This window comes from Copadichromis virginalis, linkage group LG5 (genome assembly GCF_057382275.1).
Source record: "Copadichromis virginalis isolate Kocher_CV1m ecotype Utaka linkage group LG5, C_Virginalis_male_GT1.1, whole genome shotgun sequence".
NCBI classification, from domain to species: Eukaryota; Metazoa; Chordata; class Actinopteri; order Cichliformes; family Cichlidae; genus Copadichromis; species Copadichromis virginalis.
This window is the reverse complement of record NC_140622.1, coordinates 20380819-20399701: the sequence shown is the minus strand read 5'-3', so window position 1 is coordinate 20399701 and position 18883 is coordinate 20380819. Positions and strand designations below refer to the sequence as shown.

General features: G+C 39.5%; 2 protein-coding genes across 2 annotated transcripts; one reads left to right on the top strand and one right to left on the bottom strand.

Moving 5' to 3' along the window:
- The first annotated feature begins 1907 nt into the window (after window positions 1-1907).
- Window positions 1908-8195, top strand: prkag1 (protein kinase, AMP-activated, gamma 1 non-catalytic subunit). Its single transcript, XM_085456578.1, has 13 exons — window positions 1908-2083; window positions 3097-3148; window positions 3229-3329; window positions 3411-3492; window positions 3590-3648; window positions 3814-3859; window positions 3947-4001; window positions 5211-5337; window positions 5530-5695; window positions 5794-5831; window positions 5989-6135; window positions 6888-6987; window positions 7095-8195. The coding sequence occupies exons 1-12, from the start codon at window positions 2075-2077 to the stop codon at window positions 6984-6986; spliced, it is 981 nt and encodes a 326-aa protein (XP_085312704.1). The 5' UTR covers window positions 1908-2074; the 3' UTR covers window position 6987; window positions 7095-8195.
- A 123-nt stretch (window positions 8196-8318) lies between these two features.
- Window positions 8319-18257, bottom strand: LOC146709553 (activin receptor type-1B-like). Its single transcript, XM_085456576.1, has 9 exons — window positions 18033-18257; window positions 15462-15707; window positions 14696-14947; window positions 14357-14587; window positions 14011-14178; window positions 12213-12369; window positions 11964-12088; window positions 11708-11838; window positions 8319-10601 (listed from the first exon to the last, which is right to left on the bottom strand). The coding sequence occupies exons 1-9, from the start codon at window positions 18097-18099 to the stop codon at window positions 10476-10478; spliced, it is 1503 nt and encodes a 500-aa protein (XP_085312702.1). The 5' UTR covers window positions 18100-18257; the 3' UTR covers window positions 8319-10475.
- Window positions 18258-18883: the final 626 nt, after the last annotated feature.

The window sequence follows — 18883 nt, the reverse complement described above, 5'->3', positions numbered from 1 at the left end:
TAAAATAGCCATATTTATATTATTTGAAAATAAATGGTACTGGTAGTTAGTACTGGCATTATATTTGAGTCAAACCAAAATTGTATTTTTCCAAAAACTGCAATTAAGTCACAATGTTTTTGCCTTATAAAAGAGATACTGGTGGTATTTCTGATAATATTCATAAAGGGAGATGCTTCTACTGCTCTGCAAAACAGTTATCAGGTGTAAAATTGTGCATATATATATATATATATATATATATATATACACACACAACTGGGTCACTGCAGCAGGTTTCAATGCAAGACACCCTACGAGACCACTCAACTCCCATGCTACAGTCAGCAAACTGCTTGCTAAGTTTCGTGAAACTGGTTCCGTGTTTGATTTGCCAAAATGTGGACACAAGAAAACTGTCACTAATGAAGAAACATCAGTGGCTGTCCTAGCTTCATTCAGCAAGAGCCCACAGCGTAGCACTTGTCGCATGTCGCTGGAGAGTGGCATTAGTCGAACATCCTTCGGCGGATATTAGCTACTCACAAATGGCACCCTTACAAACTCCAGCTGCTGCAGCATCTCACCGAGGATGACCCAGATCGGCACACAGAATTTGCAGAATGGGCAAAACAAAAAATTGGAACAGGACCCTCAGTTCACGCAGAAGATTTTGTTCAGTGATGAGGCAAACTTTTATGTGAACGGTGAAGTTAACAAACAAAACCACCGCTATTGGTCTGACACTAACCCACATTGGATGGATCCCTCCAAGACTGTTGGAACAACAAAAGTGATGGTTTGGTATATGGGGTACAACAATAGTGGGTCCATTCTTCATCAATGGAAACCTCAAGGCCACTGGATATTTGAAATTGCTACATGATGATGTGTTTCCCTCTTTATGCACTGAAGCTGGCACGTTCCCTGAGTTTTTCCAGAAGATGGCGCACCACCACATTATGGGTGCCAGGTCCGAGCATTCCTAGATGAACAGTTTCCTGGAAAGTGGATTGGTCGTCGTGGGCCAGTTGAATGGCCCCCAAGGTCTCCCGATCTGACCCCCTTAGACTTTTATCTTTGGGGTCATCTGAAGGCAATTGTCTATAGTGTGAAGATACGAGATGTACAGCACCTGAAACTACGGATACTGGATGAAACCAAGCACACCATTGTTTTTCTTGTGACATTACCAATAAGTCTGATGTGTCACATGGCCCTCTTCCTATTGAAAAAAAAAACAAAAGTTGTATCCAAGATGGCCGACTTCTAAATGGCCACCATGGTCACCACCCATCTTGAGGAGTTTGCCCCCTCACATATACTAATGTGCCACAAACAGGACTTTAATATCACCAACCATTCCCGTTTTATTACAGTGTATCCATATAAATGGCCCATCCTGTACGTGTGTGTGTGTGTGAGAGAGAGATGCTTGTGACGTGTATAGTCTACTTTCTTCTTTTATTATATAGTATTATTGTTATATGTTAGAGGTTATGCTGCTTCTAATTATTCTGCTCTGAAACTGAAACTGAGAAGACTCACATATTTTCTCAGCCAGTTTTTTCAATATTTACCAATGTCCCCAATTTCCCATCTTCATCCTGCTCAATAGTGGCTGAGTCCCACATATTACTGTATATACCTGAATATACCTTATCAACCAAAACCTTTTTTTATTTTTTTGAAGTTGTCTGAGCCAAAAAGCACTAGAGAAGATTTTCTTAAGCGTTAACTTTTTTTTGTTCAACCAAACTTTACGTAGCATCTGAATGCAAGAGTTCCAAGACAACAGAGTAACTCTAAATAGTTGGGGAATTTTTCAGTTTTCCTTAAAAGTAATATTCCATAGGACTCCTAAACGCTTTTTTATTTACACAATAATAAAACAAACTACAAATTCTTTACTCCTGAGCGCTACCTGCTTCAGAGCTAAAATGACATCCCTGGAGTGCGGCAATATTACGGCAATTACGGCAGAGACAACACAACCATTCATGCTGATCGTTGTTAGTTAGTTAGCGGAAGACCTTCGAGGTTTGGAGAGCTGCACACGAAACCGGCTACAGAGAAGCGAATCAGCGAATGGAACATGGAGTGTGTAAGTTAGTAGCTTGCATATACAGAGAGGTTTTCCACCCAGCTTTCTCACGTTTAAACCAAATGAACTTACCCGACTTTTTGAAGCATGCTAACGGTACAAGCTAGCTAGCGAGCAAATTCTTGGTGGAGTGGTCGTTGGGGCCAACCCGCTTATTATTGCGCTTAGTCAGTTGTCAGGAAAACGGATATAATTATCAGTCCCGGTACCTGTCACAATTACCAGTCAAATGTAACAATACGCGACATAATGACGCAGCTTAAGAGCCTTAGCGTAAATAGAAAGTCACCTCGACAGGCTCAGTAATGTCAACTGACTGACAGGCTAGGTAATACTCCGCTAACCTTTCTGTTATAGTATTTATTTATTTATTTATTTTCCAAAGTTTCGTTACTTGTCAGTGTAACCGAGTCTTTTTGGACACCTAGAAATCACAAAATTATCTCACTAATTACAGAGGATCTTATTTGACTGCAAAGTTATACTGTTTGATGTTTAGCCAGCTGCTTAAGTGCAGTCTATGGCTCGGTGTTAAAGTACAGTTACCCACGTCTCAGAGTCAAGTCATAAACAATGAAACTGGAAACAGCTGACCTGTCAGCGACACTTCCAGTGAATACATGTTTATCAGAGGACTCATTGGGCTGTACTTCTCACGGTCTTTAAACTTTTTTCCGACATCAGCTACGATAAACTTCTTTAAAACAAACAATAAACTTCAGATCTGACTTTGCCGTGCATGTCAAAAACAGACATTCCCACATCTTACCCAATATATCAGGTTGCGAAACTTTACATAAACACAACCATTTTTCTAGAAATAACCACTTCTAGAAATATCAGGTTATTTCTAGAAATGCTTTGTATGGATGTATCTCTTTTGTGCCCCAAAAATTGTAAATATTAAAATGTATAAAATAAAGTGTTGTAGCGTCAGAGCAATATTGGTGTGATATAATAGAACGCAACCAAAAAATATTACTTCATTTGGTGATATAAACGTTATCTTTCAGATTCCAGTAACTATTGATGATCTTGAGAGCAAGAAGGACCCAGTCATTGAAGGTAAGGGGCTTGCAACACAGTCTGTCATGCTGGGAAAGTTATTTTTAGAAAATAGTGACAGCTGATTCTCATTCCTGTAGATCCAGAACACAATGTGTACACCAGGTTTATGAAGTCCCATCGTTGTTATGACCTTGTGCCCACCAGCTCCAAATTAGTTGTGTTTGATACATCACTTCAGGTAAAACAAAAGCCCTAAATTAAATACATATATTTTTCATGATCTAGTATAGCTTTAATCTGTTGTGCAATTCATCCTCAGGTGAAAAAGGCCTTTTTTGCTCTTGTTTCTAACGGGGTGCGAGCTGCGCCTTTATGGGATAGCAAGAAGCAGTGTTTCGTTGGTAAGAGTAACTTTCATTTGGCTCTGTTGCACTAAAAATTAAAAAAAAAAAAAAGAAAGAAGTTGAATAATAATGGACTCCTGTTTCTGCTCTGCAGGTATGCTAACCATCACAGACTTCATTAACATTCTTCATCGCTATTACAAATCTCCATTGGTAAGATGTAGACACTGAATAGATGTAACCAATTAAATCTCAAACTTAAACTCCATCCACGGTTGTTTTAGTTATGTATATTTTACCTTATTTTTGGTCAAACATGCACTTTCTCTTCGTTTCTGCATTACTTGATCCCTCCATTCACTTATTGTAAATTTTCAGGTTCAGATATATGAGTTGGAAGAGCACAAAATTGAAACCTGGAGAGGTGAAAATCCTTTATTAATATGTAACATAATGTACTTGTAATATCTTAAAGGGAAAATTCATATTTGTCTTTTCTTATTTCCAATAGAGGTGTATCTTCAAGACTCTTTCAAGCCCCTGGTTAGCATATCTCCTAATGCAAGGTAAGTAACAGAATGTGCTATTTTAAGTTTGTGAATGCTTATTTGCACTATAATATTAAACTCTGAAAAGTCCCTTTGGATGTTAGTTTGTTGACCAGAATCACTTTGCATAGATATACTATCGAGAAGGAAAGGCTAGAGTATACAACCTCGATTCCCCCAAACCTTGGGATCCTGTGTTGAAATCTAAATAAAAACGAATGAAATGCGTGTTTGCCAAACATGGCAAACCCACCCACAATAATTTTGAATTCGATGTCAACAACGCATCTCAAATGTTGGGACATGGCCATATTTAGCTATGTGTAGCGTCCTTTTTTTTTTTTTTTTTGAAAAAGTGTGTCTTTTCTTCTTTGTATTCACATTTTGCACAAATAATCATATAAACACAACACTCGCATACAAATCAAATAACTAAAAAATAAAGTAACCCCTCCACCCCCCTTCACCCCCCAAAAAACCGACAACAACAAAAAATAGGGCAAGTGGTGATGGGCTGAGATTCACAATAAAACACATGATTGGCGGTTTAAAGGGCTATATAACACCATTGTTGCATCATTGCCTCTCATTTTCACAACAGTTTGGAAACAGAGGAGACAAGCTGCTGGACTTTTAGAAGAGGAATGTTGTCTCATTCTTGTCTGATATTGGATTCTAGCTGTTCGGCAGTCATGGACGATCTTTGTTATATTTTTCATCTCTCGATGCTCCAGATGTTTTCAGTGTTTTCTGCTTTAAGCTTCAGTGTGTTGTGTGTTCAGGGATTTTCTTCTGCATACTTTGGTTGGTATGCAGAAAGTGTTTGTTTGAGTTACTCTTACCTTCCTATCAGCTTGAGGCAGTCTGGCCATTCTCCTCTGACCTCTGGTTCACCGAGGCATTTTTCACCTTTTTAGTGTTGTGTTTTTTTTTTTTGGTTTTTTTTTTTAATTATTAAAAAACCCTAGATATGTCTGTGCAGGAAAATCCCATTAGATAACCAGTTTCTGAAATGCTAACAAACATGCAGTGTTCAGAGTAAAATCTGTCTACATGCATTGAGCTGCTGCCATGTGATTGGCTGACTAGATAATTGCATTAATGAGCAGCTGAACAGGTGTAACTAATAAAGTTGCTCATCAATGTGTCTCTTCATAATATTTTATTCAGTCGTTTTCTGTCTCATTTAGCAGACTAAATAACTTTAACTAACTTTCTGTGTTACAGTTTGTACGATGCTGTGTCATCTCTGCTGAAGAACAAGATTCACAGATTGCCTGTAATTGACCCGCTGACGGGGAACACGCTCTATATTCTCACACACAAGAGGATTCTCAAGTTCTTGAAGCTTTTTGTAAGTCCCCCGGGGCTCCTCACCTCCTCACCACACTGCAGCTGCATTAAGTACTTTAAATCATCTGCCATCTTCATTTTTGTTTTGAATAGAGAAGAGTCTGCAGTTAAGTAGTCTGGGAATATCTCATTTCCTTAACTAAAACACCCACAGTTTTTATTCAGTTATCTAAAATGCTTGTTATGTTTTCAGATAGCAGAGATGCCAAAACCCTCGTTCTTGAGGCAAACTTTAGAAGAACTGAATATCGGGACTTTCAAGAACATAGCAGTGGTCCGTGCAGACACACCGCTCTACACAGCTCTGGGTATTTTTGTTGAGCAGAGAGTGTCAGCGCTCCCTGTTGTTGATGACAAAGGTATGAGGACTGACTGAAATGATGCCCCTGTTGGTTTTCCATTAACCATCTCAGAAATCTTGAATTTTATGCTCCATTGTGCTGTGTCTGTCTCGCAGGTCGAGTGGTGGACATTTACTCAAAATTTGATGTTATAGTAAGTTATAAGCACTCACTGCATGCTGTTTAGGTGTCTCACCACCATCTGACAGGGCACATTGTGCTGTCTGTGACACCATAAATGCACTTTTATGATGACAGTAAATCATGAACAATGCATTAGAAGCATCATATAAGAGCATGTCTTTTTACAGAATCTAGCAGCAGAGAAGACGTACAACAACCTGGATGTGACGGTGACCAAAGCCTTGCAGCATCGCTCACAGTACTTTGAAGGAGTGCTGACATGCAACAGGCATGACACCCTCGAGGCCATTATCAACAGACTGGTGGAGGCTGAGGTGAGAAGAGGATGTACACATTATTTGTTCACATTATTAGTATGATTTCAGTGAGAGGTGATATCCCTGTGATGGTCATTGTAGGAACACAGCTCTGCCTGTGACTATAGAAGCCTCACCCACCTGCTGTTCAAACATTCTGTTTGAGAGGTGCAGCAAATCAGGAGAAGGCTGGCTAAAGAGAGGGTGGCCTTAAAGGGAAAGATGCTAAAGCTGTTTGTTTCGGGCAGAGGAGAAATTCAGGGGCTGTATCAAGGCTCACTATGAGATGAATGAGGATTAGGATTATAATCAGTATTACCACATGTCTAATTAGCATATTACTACATTGTTTCAAAAAGAGGATAAACCGAGGGTTTGCAGCAAGGCCATGTAGATGGACAAAATAGGTATTGTTAAATTTGTGATTTATTCCAAACTACTCAGTTAAAGAACTAAGTATACATTAAAAAAAATCAGCACCATAATAAATAATAGCACACCCCCGTTTGCCTCACAGCAAGAACATCCTGCATTTGAATCCATGCCGGGGCCTTTTTGTGTGGTATTTGTGTGCACACCTCTTGTCATAATTGTTTCAAAACATAATTTGAAATCATATTAAAAAAAAACAACTCTTTGTTACTTCTGCTATCAAAGCTGCTGTCTGTGTACAGTTTGTCTTACACCAGTTTCTCTCCACGTTCCTTATGTAAAAATGGTACCTTGCTGAGATAAGTGTAACACCAACGATGTTCTTGTGTTCCCTGCAGGTGCACAGGCTGGTGGTAGTGGATGAGCACGAGGTGGTGAAGGGAATCGTCTCCCTTTCGGATATCCTCCAAGCCTTAGTGCTTACAGATAGAGAATAGAGTACGTACACTTCTGTACTGAAGCCTACCTATTTTTTTATTTTTTTTATATAAGGGGGATTCACTGAACATAAACTTGAAGTGATTATTTGATTTTTCTGCCTACAGGGACAAATTGGAAAAGTTACTCAAAAAAATGAAAGGCTGCACATTTTAAAGGTGACACCAGAGCATAGGAGAGGAGATAACCAAGCCTGTAAGAGGGGAATTATGACAGCAAATGGAAGTTCTATCAATAATTTTTGTTTGTTTTGTTTTTTTTGTAATTTACCCATGAATAATTCTATTTGTCTACAGAAACCAAAATATTGTGAATTTTAAACTATATAAAATATTTTTTTGGTTCTACAGCTTATACAGAACCTCCTGTAAATTGAGCCAAATTTTGAGTCACTGGAAAACAGCCACTCAGTACCTTTCAGTTAAGAATGAACCATTATTTGGCCTGATAAGTTTCCCCCAAAACACCTGAATGAGGTTTCTGTAAAGAATCCAAGGCCTCAGAGTTCAATCTGTTGTGTAGCCAGACAGCCACGAAGCAAACCTGGAAGAGCACTTAGAGTGAAGTCTAAAATGAATTTGCTGTTGAAGACAACCATTAACTGTGCTGTATCCTCTTTGAGTGCTTGTCTCCGGATATTTATAGGTGTTATATTTTGCCATTTTAGTGTGTTGTCTTATAACTGCATGTGTAATGGATTCTATACTTTACTCAAGAGACCCCCCCCCCCCCCCCCCCACACACACACACACACACACACACACACACACACACACACACACACACACACCCCGGTGTCATTAATAGTCGTAAAGGGATCTGCTTATGGCTTCAGTGCTCCAAAATCTCATTCTGTTAAAAAAACAGTCCTACTTTGTTAATTTGACCATTACTTTCAGTTATTCTACTTTTGTTTTCTTTGTTCTGTGTTGTGTTGATGTGATTTATTTACTGTGTCAGAACATCGGCTGTTATAGGTTTATGTAGTTTTTATGGGGTTTTTTGCGTTTAGAGGACTGACTTTATCAAAATCACTACATACCAGCGTTTTCTATTTTCTAAAGAAGATAAAGTGAGGAACATGTCACACTTCCTGTTTTAGGATATGTGAAATGGATTGTGTACAACTATGTAACTGCACAGTTTTTGTACTAATCTACAGTGATATTATAATTTAAACAATGAGCAATAAAGGTTCTTTAAGAGTGCTTGTATTTATTCTAACTTTTTCAGTGGCTAATTTCTCACATGAATACAATCCTCGACCCCCTTTGAGTATAAAAATATTTCTTTGAGTGGGGAGGGTGACGAAAATGAAATAGGACACCACATAGGAAAATGACTGAATTTATTACATTTGTGTTGAATGTTACATGATAATTGTCCTGAAGGATTTTTTTTAAGTAGAATAATTTCAATAACATAAACAGAGTTTTACAACATGTAATATAATACCTATATATATATATATTTTTTTTGTTTTTTGTTTTGACTCTCACTCCAGCGTTCCTTCAAAGGGATACAGACACCGAAGTATTAAAAACACTGAACGCAATATTCACTTTTAAGTTGTAAGGCAAACAAAGAAAGTATAAATATGCTTCACATTCAGTAGAGCTCCCCGGTCTTTTTAAAAAAAACAACACAGGTTGGAAAAAAAATGTGAGCTAACACGAAGGCATTTCAGCAGTATTTAGTTTCAACACTTCTTTCTCCCAGAGATTAAAGAAAAGCAAAATTATCTTTACAATTTTCAGTCAGAAAGGTAGGTCATCTGACTGGCATGATTTGTGTAAACATTCTCTTTTTCAGTGGCGTGATTTTAAACACTGGAGGCCGTGGCCGGAGATGATTCTGAGAAAAGGTTGGTGTTAATGCAGCGAGGTCAGTAGTAGTGCACAATTGGTCTGTCAGACTTCACATGAATACATGCAAACAGTACCTGCAGAATCTGCATACAGCTCAAGACAGAAAGTGCACATTTTTCCTGAATACATAAAAAAAAATGCAGTGATTTCTGACAATGTTAAGAGTGAAGTGATATACATAAGGCAAAATATGCACATTAAGGAGGTATAGCATGATGGGGGTACGGGGGCACAGAAAGAAATATGAATTTAACTTATACTGCTTGGCAGTAATAAAGTACTATAAGCAGGTCACCTGACAACTACAATGATGTTACTTCACAGGTCACAAAGTAATTTGGTAAATATTTGTCTTTACAAAAAAAAAAAAAAAAAAAAAAGGCTAAAAAAGTCATCTAAAAACACACTCAGACCTAAACTGAAGTATCACCTTAAAAGGCTAGTGTATGTGCAGTGCAGTAAATATACTTGATCAGGAGGAAAGTGCCCGGGGGGGAAAAAAAAACCTCTGACATGCTGTAAGAGTATAAAATATGAGCTTAAACATGGATTCTGGACTGCACTGAAGGGGCAGTGTAATATCTGAATGTTGTGTATACAAGCTTATCTGAGGTTATGCATTCATAACAGGAGACTATGATACTAACATACAACACATGGATCTGCATGCATCTTGTATTTTACGTGAGTGGTCTGAAGCTAATGAAGATCAAAGTCAGCAGTAGCTGCTGCTCTTCATCCTAGTGATGTTTAATAATTCCTAAATATGTACTTTTCTAAATGTGAACAGACTAAAATCAGGTGAATTATTTGTGCTAAAGGATTTCTAAGCAATGCAATATGTCAGGAATCAGGAAATGTAAATATTACTCACAGCTTATCTGTTCCTATTAGCAATCATTTCAATCTCATAACAAACTCACAAAGGAGTCCCCCACAGTCTTTTTTCTATTTGTTTCTGCACTGTGTTCAGACTCTGAGAGAATGAAACAGTAAAAACTGTGCAGGCCTCATTTCTCCTGGGCTGAAGGGTACCAGGAGTCCTGATCTCTATGACACTGGTATCAATAAAATCTTCCTTTGAATGCTGCAGGTATGGCAGGAATTAACCTACACAGATAGCCCACAAGCTCCCGCACAGTGTTCAATTACTGATATAACAGAATCAGTATAAATGAGTTAATGCTCTTCTGCTAAGACAAAACAAGCAAATGCTGTTTACTAACTAATAATTACTGTCAACACACTTTGAAACAATAAAACACCAGCAACTGATTTTTAAAATGTAACTTGGTTAAGTACATGTGCTGTTAATGACTGCATACACAAGAAATTCAGGAAACTGTTAGTGCAGCGTACAGGGTGAGGAAAGAGGGCGAGGTTTGGCAGCGGGAGCTAAGGATGAGACAGGGAAGGTGTTCCTGTATGTTTTGGCTGGGTAAAGCGAGGTAGGGTTTGTCAGAAATAAAGTGGTTTCAAACCTGACAGAAGTGTCTGTGCGGTAAAATTTTACAAAGTGCCACTCTTCATTGTGCCATCTCTTTAGAAGGCCTGACCCCTTCCTCTCAGTCTGGATGGAGGGGCCGGGTCCTCTTCAGTGCTCTGCTGTCTCACACATGCTCAGATTTTAATGTCCTCCTGAATGCTGAGCTGGGACAGCGTCTTTTTTATGCGCAAGGCCGTCAGGCGTGCAGCTCCGTTAGCATACCAACACTCCCTCATGATTTTACCCATGATCCGCAAGGCCTGATAAGCACAAGGAAAACACCAGTAAGGCTTAAGAGCTTGTATTGCAATATAAATAATGGTGGTGATGACACAAAGTAGTTCAGACACTCTATGAACAGCATTTGAGTGCTACTTTATACTGAAGAATACAAGTATCAGATTACCCTAATTCATTCACATAAAACACTAATAAGAATCAAAACAATGTAGAAAAGCAGTTTTAATAATAACCCGGTTTATTTCATTCTGGGTCTTATTTTTGTAGTTTGGGCTATCAGATTCAGCATGAATGCAGATCACCAATGATCTGTACACATTACGGAAAAGGCAACACGGAAATATATATAACAAACTGAAACAAAAACATAAGATCATTGTGAAAAATATCATTTAAACTTAAAAAGTTTTCATGATTGGCTTAAAAAAAAATCTCAACAAATGTGGATTTTTTGGGAACTGTGATCAAGATTTGCAATGTATGCAAACAAAAATACCAGAGTGCCTCCACACGTTCTGCTTAGCCATGCAAACCCATGCCACGAAGCCCCTAATGCACAGTTTTTCTGCTGAAGAGCTCTTGGTGACCCTGCTCTGTAACTCTACATGGTCTGCCACTCTGCGGCTGAGCTGCTGTAGTTCCTAAATGCATCCACTTTGCTATGATACCACTTACAGCTGATTTCATGAATTGACTGTTAGCATCCTGTTACAGTACCACACTGGAATTTAGTGAGCTCTCTTTACCTCTTTCACAAATGTGTGTATTTAAAGATAAAGAGGTGTGGCCTCAGTCTAACAAACTAAAGTAATCATTGCTCTCTGGTGGGGGAAACTATGCTTTATCACGCTACACATGGAGCTGCACAGAAATTACTAAAAGACTCACAAACTAGTGAATCTTGGAAATGAATGAACTCTATTATGTGTTGTCCTAGCTGTAACAAAGCCAACAGTGTAGTTCAGAAACACCACAAGCAAAGAACCTAAGTGGAGGTTACACTGTTAGTTTAAGATGATGAATGCAATGTTATAATTAGAAATATAAATAAAGGCCCAAACTGCAAAAGTAAGATCTTTCTGATGTAAGTGCAGATTTTAGTTCGATTTGAACTTAATTTTCATACCTCGTAATTCTGCCACCAATTTGGAATATTGGGTCGAAGCTTTTGGTCACACACCACTTTTCTCATCTCCTCTATGGACGGGTCAGATGGTACCAGATCATAGTAGGGCAGCTGGTATTCTTGATGGATACCTGATAACACAGAATAGTGTGAGGTCAGATCAGTGCCGTCTCTGGCATATCCAACGAGAGGAAAAAAATAACAACAACAAACAAGGCAGTTCAAGTATCCGAAGAGAAAACAAAGAGAGTCCAACCTCCACTGTTACAGCGGCGTGCAATTTCCCAGTAGACCAGGCCTAAAGCGTAGATGTCAGCACATTTGAATGATTCGAAGTGTCTTGTGTTTATGGTCTCATCGAGAACCTCTGGGGCCATGTACCTGGGGAACATAAACACAGTCCTGGTTTGTGCTGGCGTAAAGGATAAAGGGATATTCTGGGAAAGATGTCAGAAGATATCTGTGAGAAACGATGGTCAGCGTTAAGTCAGCAGATGAGAAAGACCTGTTGGTTCCCACTCTCTGATTGGGCGCGATGTCGATCGTATCCGTGGCAGAGTCGTGACGGACAGCCAAGCCCAGGTCGGCAATGGCACAGGTGCAGTTCTTCTTCACCAGGATGTTCTTGGACTTCAAGTCTCTATGGGAGATGCCTGGCTTTCCTATCATGACATGAAGGAAAACAGTCACTTGTTAATACTTTCTTCTGCATCTAATTGTTTTGTCAACATGAAAATAGAGCCTGTTCGTGCAAGTACCATTTTTTTAAACTTTCATTTACTACAAGTTAGAATTACTCCTCCACTTTTGCAACAATTTATGATCAAGCAGACTCAACAGAGAAAAATGTTCAAAGATAAGTATAGGTGAGACCAAGCCTTAAAAAAATGGAACATAAATCACTGAAAAGCAGCTGTTTTGTAACTTAACACGGCTTACACGCCCATTCAACAAAAAAAACATTGTTCTTTGATTAACCAAAATATGCAAAACATTACAAAATATCACAGTCGCCTTTGTCAGTGCACAATCTCTGTGAGTAACATTTAAATATCAGGTTGTGACATAGTCTGTTGACTCAAGCCAGTTACGTCAGAGTCTTGCAAAAAACGGAAAAGTCCAGCTGTCAACGCCCGATGCCTTTTTCCTGTCTGTGGCTGGGGGAGGCAAAGTTAAAACTACTGTGGAAGTGATAAAAGGTGTTGATCAAAGCACTTTTTGATAACGCAGATATGCACAGAGTGTAAGGGAGGTGCACACAAGCAATGCTTAAATTCACTGGCTTATGAAACTGAATTACAGCATACCAGTTTAAACATAAGTCAGAAAACTGATGTTCTGAACTGCCAGTCGTTTCTACATGAATACATTTACCAGACAAATTATTAGGTACACCTTCCTAGTCCTGGGTTGGCCCTTTTACTTTCAGAACTTCCTTAATTCTTTGTGTGACAGATTCAACAAGGTGCAGTAAAACACTCCTCAGAAATGTTTGTCCATACTGATATGACAGATCACATGATCACACAGTTGCTGCACATTCATGAAATTAATCTCCTGTTTTTCTATTGTGCAATTTTGTTGAGCCAGTGTGTAATGTGGCCTCAGTTTCCTGCTTTAATGTTTGACGCGTTGTGCATTGAAAGTTGCACACATTGGCTGTAATACATGATTATTTGAATTACTTTTTCCTTCCTATTAGCTGAGAGCAGTCTGGCCATTCTCCTCGGTCCTCCAGCATCAACCAGACATTTTCTTCCAAATGTCTTGCTCACTGTATTGTTTCTCTTTTTTCACACCAACTATAGAGATGTTTGTGTGGGAAATCCCCAGCAGGTCAGCAGTTTCTGAAATACTCAGACCAGCCCATCTGACCATGCCATGTTAAAAGACTTTGAACTTCAGCATGTCTACATGCCTAAATGCATGCAGTCGAGCCATGTAATTGGCTGATTAGATATGGAGATATGGAACACCTGAACAGGTTTGCCTGGCTGGTGAGTATAAATGAGAATGTAAACTTGACCTGCCTCTGTGTTACTGCGTCATTACTGTGACTGTGGCTGTACAGGAAAGAGACTCTTTATCTAAAACAATACTATCAGGGAGGTGTCTTGATCATCTTATGACAAAGACTCCAAACACAGCCACAATACAGAAGAACAAGGAAGGCTATTTACTCAAGGCAGAAGTTTACATGTAGTACCTGAAACATACGTAAAAAACTGCATATTTACTGAAAGTGTAATCTAGGACACATAAATAGAATTAACATGATTACACAATAGAATAACAAACACTACCTTGCGTTCCAAGAATCTCCATGTGCAGATGTGCGAGGCCGTTCGCAGCTGATAGTGCCAGTTTGATCGTTTCCTCGGTAGTGACGGAGTAGCGGTTTAGGTAGTCAAACAGAGAGCCGTACTCGTGGTAATCTGACACCAACCACAGCTGAGTCCACGTCCCGTTGTCTAAGGGAGAGACATATAAATGAAGATACTCGAGAAATGATCATTTTACTTTAGGATAACTAGTTATTATACAGTACAGTGAAACAAAAATGCATAATAAGGTCTTGTAAACTGCTGAAAAGATGAACTGTGTTTCTTTGACTAAATAAATTAAATATTGCATATAACTGGGTTGCACCTTTGTTGTCAGCAGCTATAAAGCCCAAGATGTTTTCATGGCGAAGCATGATCGTCTGGTAGATTTCAGCCTCACGGAACCAGGAGCGCTCTTCCCTGGATGAGAAAATCTTCACAGCCACGTCGCCACCCCTCCAGCGTCCTCGCCACACCTCCCCGAAACGCCCCTTACCAATGATCTCCTGCAGGACGATTGTTCTGGCTACAGTCCGCTGGACAAAGAGAGGGAGACCTGCCCAGAAAAAAAAATGACAATAGAAAAAGATTACTAGATACCAGCTGATGAAGATCCACAACATGACTGTCAGGCTGCAGTTCCACCACCAAACTGCGTACTGACCAGAGCCTGAACCAGACGTGGATAGATTGCAAAGGAGATCCTCCAGGGATCTGTCTTTGGCCAGGTAGAGATGGTCACAGGACGGATCCTCCACCTCCAGCCTTTGCCTGTGGTTGTAGCCCCTCCGGTGATAATGATATATGAACGCACCCACCAACAGTAGCAGACACAGCAGGAACAGCGGCCCTGCGATCACAGCAACCAGTTCCACGAGCCTCCATGTCCCACCCGGGCCGTAGCCTCCCCCGATTTCTGATGGAGTCACAATGGAATGGAAGAAAAAGCATCACAAAAATATTGAATTAGAGTAATTGCAAATTAATCCTGTAAAGGCTCATTTTCTTTAAAATATCCAAATTATTCTGTTTTGTTTGGTAAACAGCCAAAACTTCAGTGAACTCATCCGCACAGCTGGGAAAAATATACACACTATATTTTAACTCCAAGACACCAGAATAATTAAACCTCTGTAGAGACGCATGTGAGTAAATGAGTTGCATTCATTGCAACTACAAAGTCTTTTAAGACAGTCAAGAAATACAATAAGGCTATATGCAAACAGCTGACTAGAACCTGTCCCCCTACTTCCCACAGCTTTGATTTAAATTTTACTGGTGATTCCCAATGTGGAATATTATGTGGATTTCTTTTGGAGGGATCACTGAACAGGCAGGACATTTAACACTATGTAATTTTAATTTAGCACAGCAGACTTTCACAGACATTGGTGATATAAACAGTACAGGTAACTAAATGTGAATCTCACCAGTGGGTACTCTGAGGTCAATGCTGTTGCAGTAGTCGGTGTAGCAGCACTGCGTGTATAGGTAGCCTTCTACACCGAGGCAGTAGATCGGTTTTCCAGGGGGCACGAGATCTTCCTGTGGGATACAGCCGCGGCTGTGCTGCTGTTTTCCATTGCTGAAGATGGTGGAAGCCGTGCAGGCCCCATCGGTCTCACACTGGAAGTCAGACTTCTTACACAGAGGAGTGGTGCAGTTACACCACAGAGCTGAAGAGACATAGCAAAACATTTGCAAGACCATTAGCTTGCATGAAGTCAAGCGAACTGTGACCCGCTGGCACAAAACTGTTTAAGTACTGAAGAGTTCGAGAGAATTTTACAGCTCCTATAATACACAGCAGGGGGCAGCAACAGCCTGAAGACTTACCGCTGTGTCCCAAAACCTCACACAAATATGTGAGGATTGTAGGCTGGTTTTAGCATGTCAGGAGACATTAAAACACCTCAAAGGAGGTACTGTGCCCTGTAAATAAGCACACTCTTCTCCTAAAATACATTGCATGATGGAAATGTGCTTTGAGAGGGTGGTGAGGCAGCTTCAGGAAAATCTCAGAAACATACATACTACTTTAAATCATTCAAAAAAGGTCTGTTTTTCACCTTTTTAAAGCTGCAGTTTGATTGAAAGCACATGTTACTGTGTGGTTATATTTCCTGTGAGCTTAAAGTAATGAAGATTTTGATGATTTGGTACATGTAGTACACCTGTGAAGAACTGATATTGGTATTGGTAATTTGGCATACAGCTTTACTATCTACTACAACTTATAAAGCCATAAATAAAGCCTAAATATTTTTAAATGATCAGCTTTGCTGTTTAACATGCAGCTATTTCCCTTTTTGGCTTCTTACTGGTTTGTGGGGGGATCTGTTTAAGGCTACTTCCTGCCAAGGATGGCGAACCAAAATATACCGCATAACTAAATATCTCAATGCAAAGTGCTAAAAATATGAAGTAGAGGAAGTGTTAAAAGTGCAGTCATTGCATTAGGTGCAGGAGAGTGTTTTTTCTTTTTCTTTTTAATAACTCACTTAGTATAATTAGGCAACCAAGAGACTGGGTTCATCTGAAATGGAGTAATGCTATTTAGGCAAGAATGGGATGTGGCATTCCAGTTATTCTCAAAGAGCTGCCAGGGAATTCTCAGTGGGAAAATGACCTTTCAACAGCCTGTGTGCCGGATGGGATTGATAAAAACAACAACAACAAGAAAGCCACACATCCAGGAGATAAAGGGGGAAATATAATGGGCTACAATGTATTTTGTAGTGCTGACTCACACGATGCCCACACATACTGGACGCAAGAAATAGAAGAACCACAGAAGAAAAAAGGAAGATAAACGCTGACTAAACATGAAACAAGACTGACATTTCAGATTTTCCAAAGCTAGAAATGTCACAATTTTAATATACATTGTTGTGTTTGAAACCACAAAGATGTCAAGCGGCACAAAGCTACCGTGTCTGACAAAAAAATTAAATAAAATAGAAATGCAAAAGCAAAGATGGCTACCTATAAAACTTTTCAAGTGGGTAAAGTAATTTACAATGGAAGCATGCTACTTTGCTTTTTTCAGTGACACAAGCCTTCATAATCAGCACAGGAATTTGGCAGGCTGAGCCACCGACTTTGTTCACTTTAATTTTCCTGTTTTCAACCACACTGAAAGCTTTCAACAAGTTAAAGAAAAAACAAGAAAAAAATGTCCGCCAAGTTTTTGGAACTATTTTCTAATGTAATAACATCAATAACTAGCATTAGTTTGCTGTCTAGAGCATTTCAATATACTAAAAACTAATAAATTAAAAATAAACTTTTGCAGAAACACAATATGTGAGGGAAAATATATTATGAACATCAGACTTCATCGTGAAGCAGCATTTTCAGATGAATGCACAAAGCAGACATGCCCCATGTGACCATCTCATCTAAGGACAATTAAATGCCAGTTGGGCTATATCATATTATGATACACATCATCAATAGCGCCATATAAAGTAATTGCAAAATCGCTCCCATGATCATGATTTAATCCCTACTGTCCAGCATTACTCCAATAGGCTATAATGCACACATTACTACCTTTGTAGCTAGAAGATTAGCAGAGTTTCATCAACGCATCACTCCTACCCACGAGTAATTTCATTAAATCGATTCTGCATCAACACTTTAAGCCATTTTTTCAAAGGTGCCTGATACCTGGATGCTTTTAAAGGACGCATACAGGAACTGGTGTTTAAGGTAGCTCTCAGTATAAACAGACTGCTACCTGAGCTCCTATTTTACCTGCTGTATCAGACTCACCTAACAAACCTCGACGTGGACGAGATAACATAGATAGACAGATAACATAACATGATTTATAAACATGCAGTGAAAGGCTCCCCGTATCGACAGCAGGAGGTTTGACCTGTTTTTTTCTGGTTAATGATGGTTAGTTTAGCGCTAGCTAGCAGCTAACTTCGCGGAGCGTCGGCTCCACAGCGGTAGCGACAGTCCTCAGACAAAACAAACAGTAAGTTACTCACCCTGGCAGGCTGTGTATAGGACAGTGTGAACAACCAGGACAGCGAGTGACATCCGTAGGTCAGCCATAATCAATGCATTCCAGGTTCATCGCATTAACACGTTGTTAACCAAGGATCTGGTGAGCCGTCATGTAGACAGTGAGACAGCGCAAGTAGTGTAGAGGCTCCACCAGCAGCAGGCAGTGACACACGCAGACAGCGAGGAGGTAACATCTATCTATCTATAGATTAACTATAGATAGATGTTTAATGGAGACACGCAGACTGCGCAGTTACATCCTGTGCCTTCAATACTCTGGTACAATATTTATAAATTGCTATATTTACAAATTGGTTGATATAAAATTACTAACCACTGTGCTTTTAAGACCCAACAAATCTACTAATAGATCTTCACTGTCCTTTATTTATTCATTTATTTTTATAATTTCAAACAGCTGAAATCCATCTACAGTCATGTGAAAAAGGAAGTTTTCACTGGACTCTATGAAGTCCTGCATAAAGAGCCACCTTTAGCAGCAATGATTTGACCCAGTCTTTTGCAGTCTTTTGCATTAGGACTCACATCTTAACAGCCCACTCTTCTTTCAAGCAATGCCTCATTTTATTGAGGTTTGCAGGCATTCATCTATGGTTCCACCACAATATTTAAGTCAGGTTAAGGTCCGAACTTTGACTGAGTCATTGCAACACGTTGATTCTTTTTCAGACATGCGTTTGCAGATTTGCTGCTGAGTTTGAGATTGTTGTACTGATGCATGACCCAGTTTCAGCCAAGATTTCGCAGATGGCCTCACCACCGTGCTAGACAGTTGGTATGAGGTGTTTGTGCAGATATGCTCTGTTTGGTT

Excerpts from the sequence above, each read along its gene's own strand:
- prkag1 (XM_085456578.1), top strand. Across the intron at positions 3,330-3,410 it reads TGTTTGATACATCACTTCAG|GTGAAAAAGGCCTTTTTTGC; the intron begins GTAAAACAAAAG and ends ATTCATCCTCAG. Across the intron at positions 5,832-5,988 it reads ACTCAAAATTTGATGTTATA|AATCTAGCAGCAGAGAAGAC; the intron begins GTAAGTTATAAG and ends GTCTTTTTACAG.
- LOC146709553 (XM_085456576.1), bottom strand. The coding sequence starts at position 18,099 with ATGGCTGACCTACGGATGTCACTCGCTGTCCTGGTTGTTCACACTGTC. Across the intron at positions 14,588-14,695 it reads CACGTCTGGTTCAGGCTCTG|GTCTCCCTCTCTTTGTCCAG; the intron begins GTCAGTACGCAG and ends TTTTCTGGGCAG. Across the intron at positions 14,179-14,356 it reads TATAGCTGCTGACAACAAAG|ACAACGGGACGTGGACTCAG; the intron begins GTGCAACCCAGT and ends TCTCTCCCTTAG.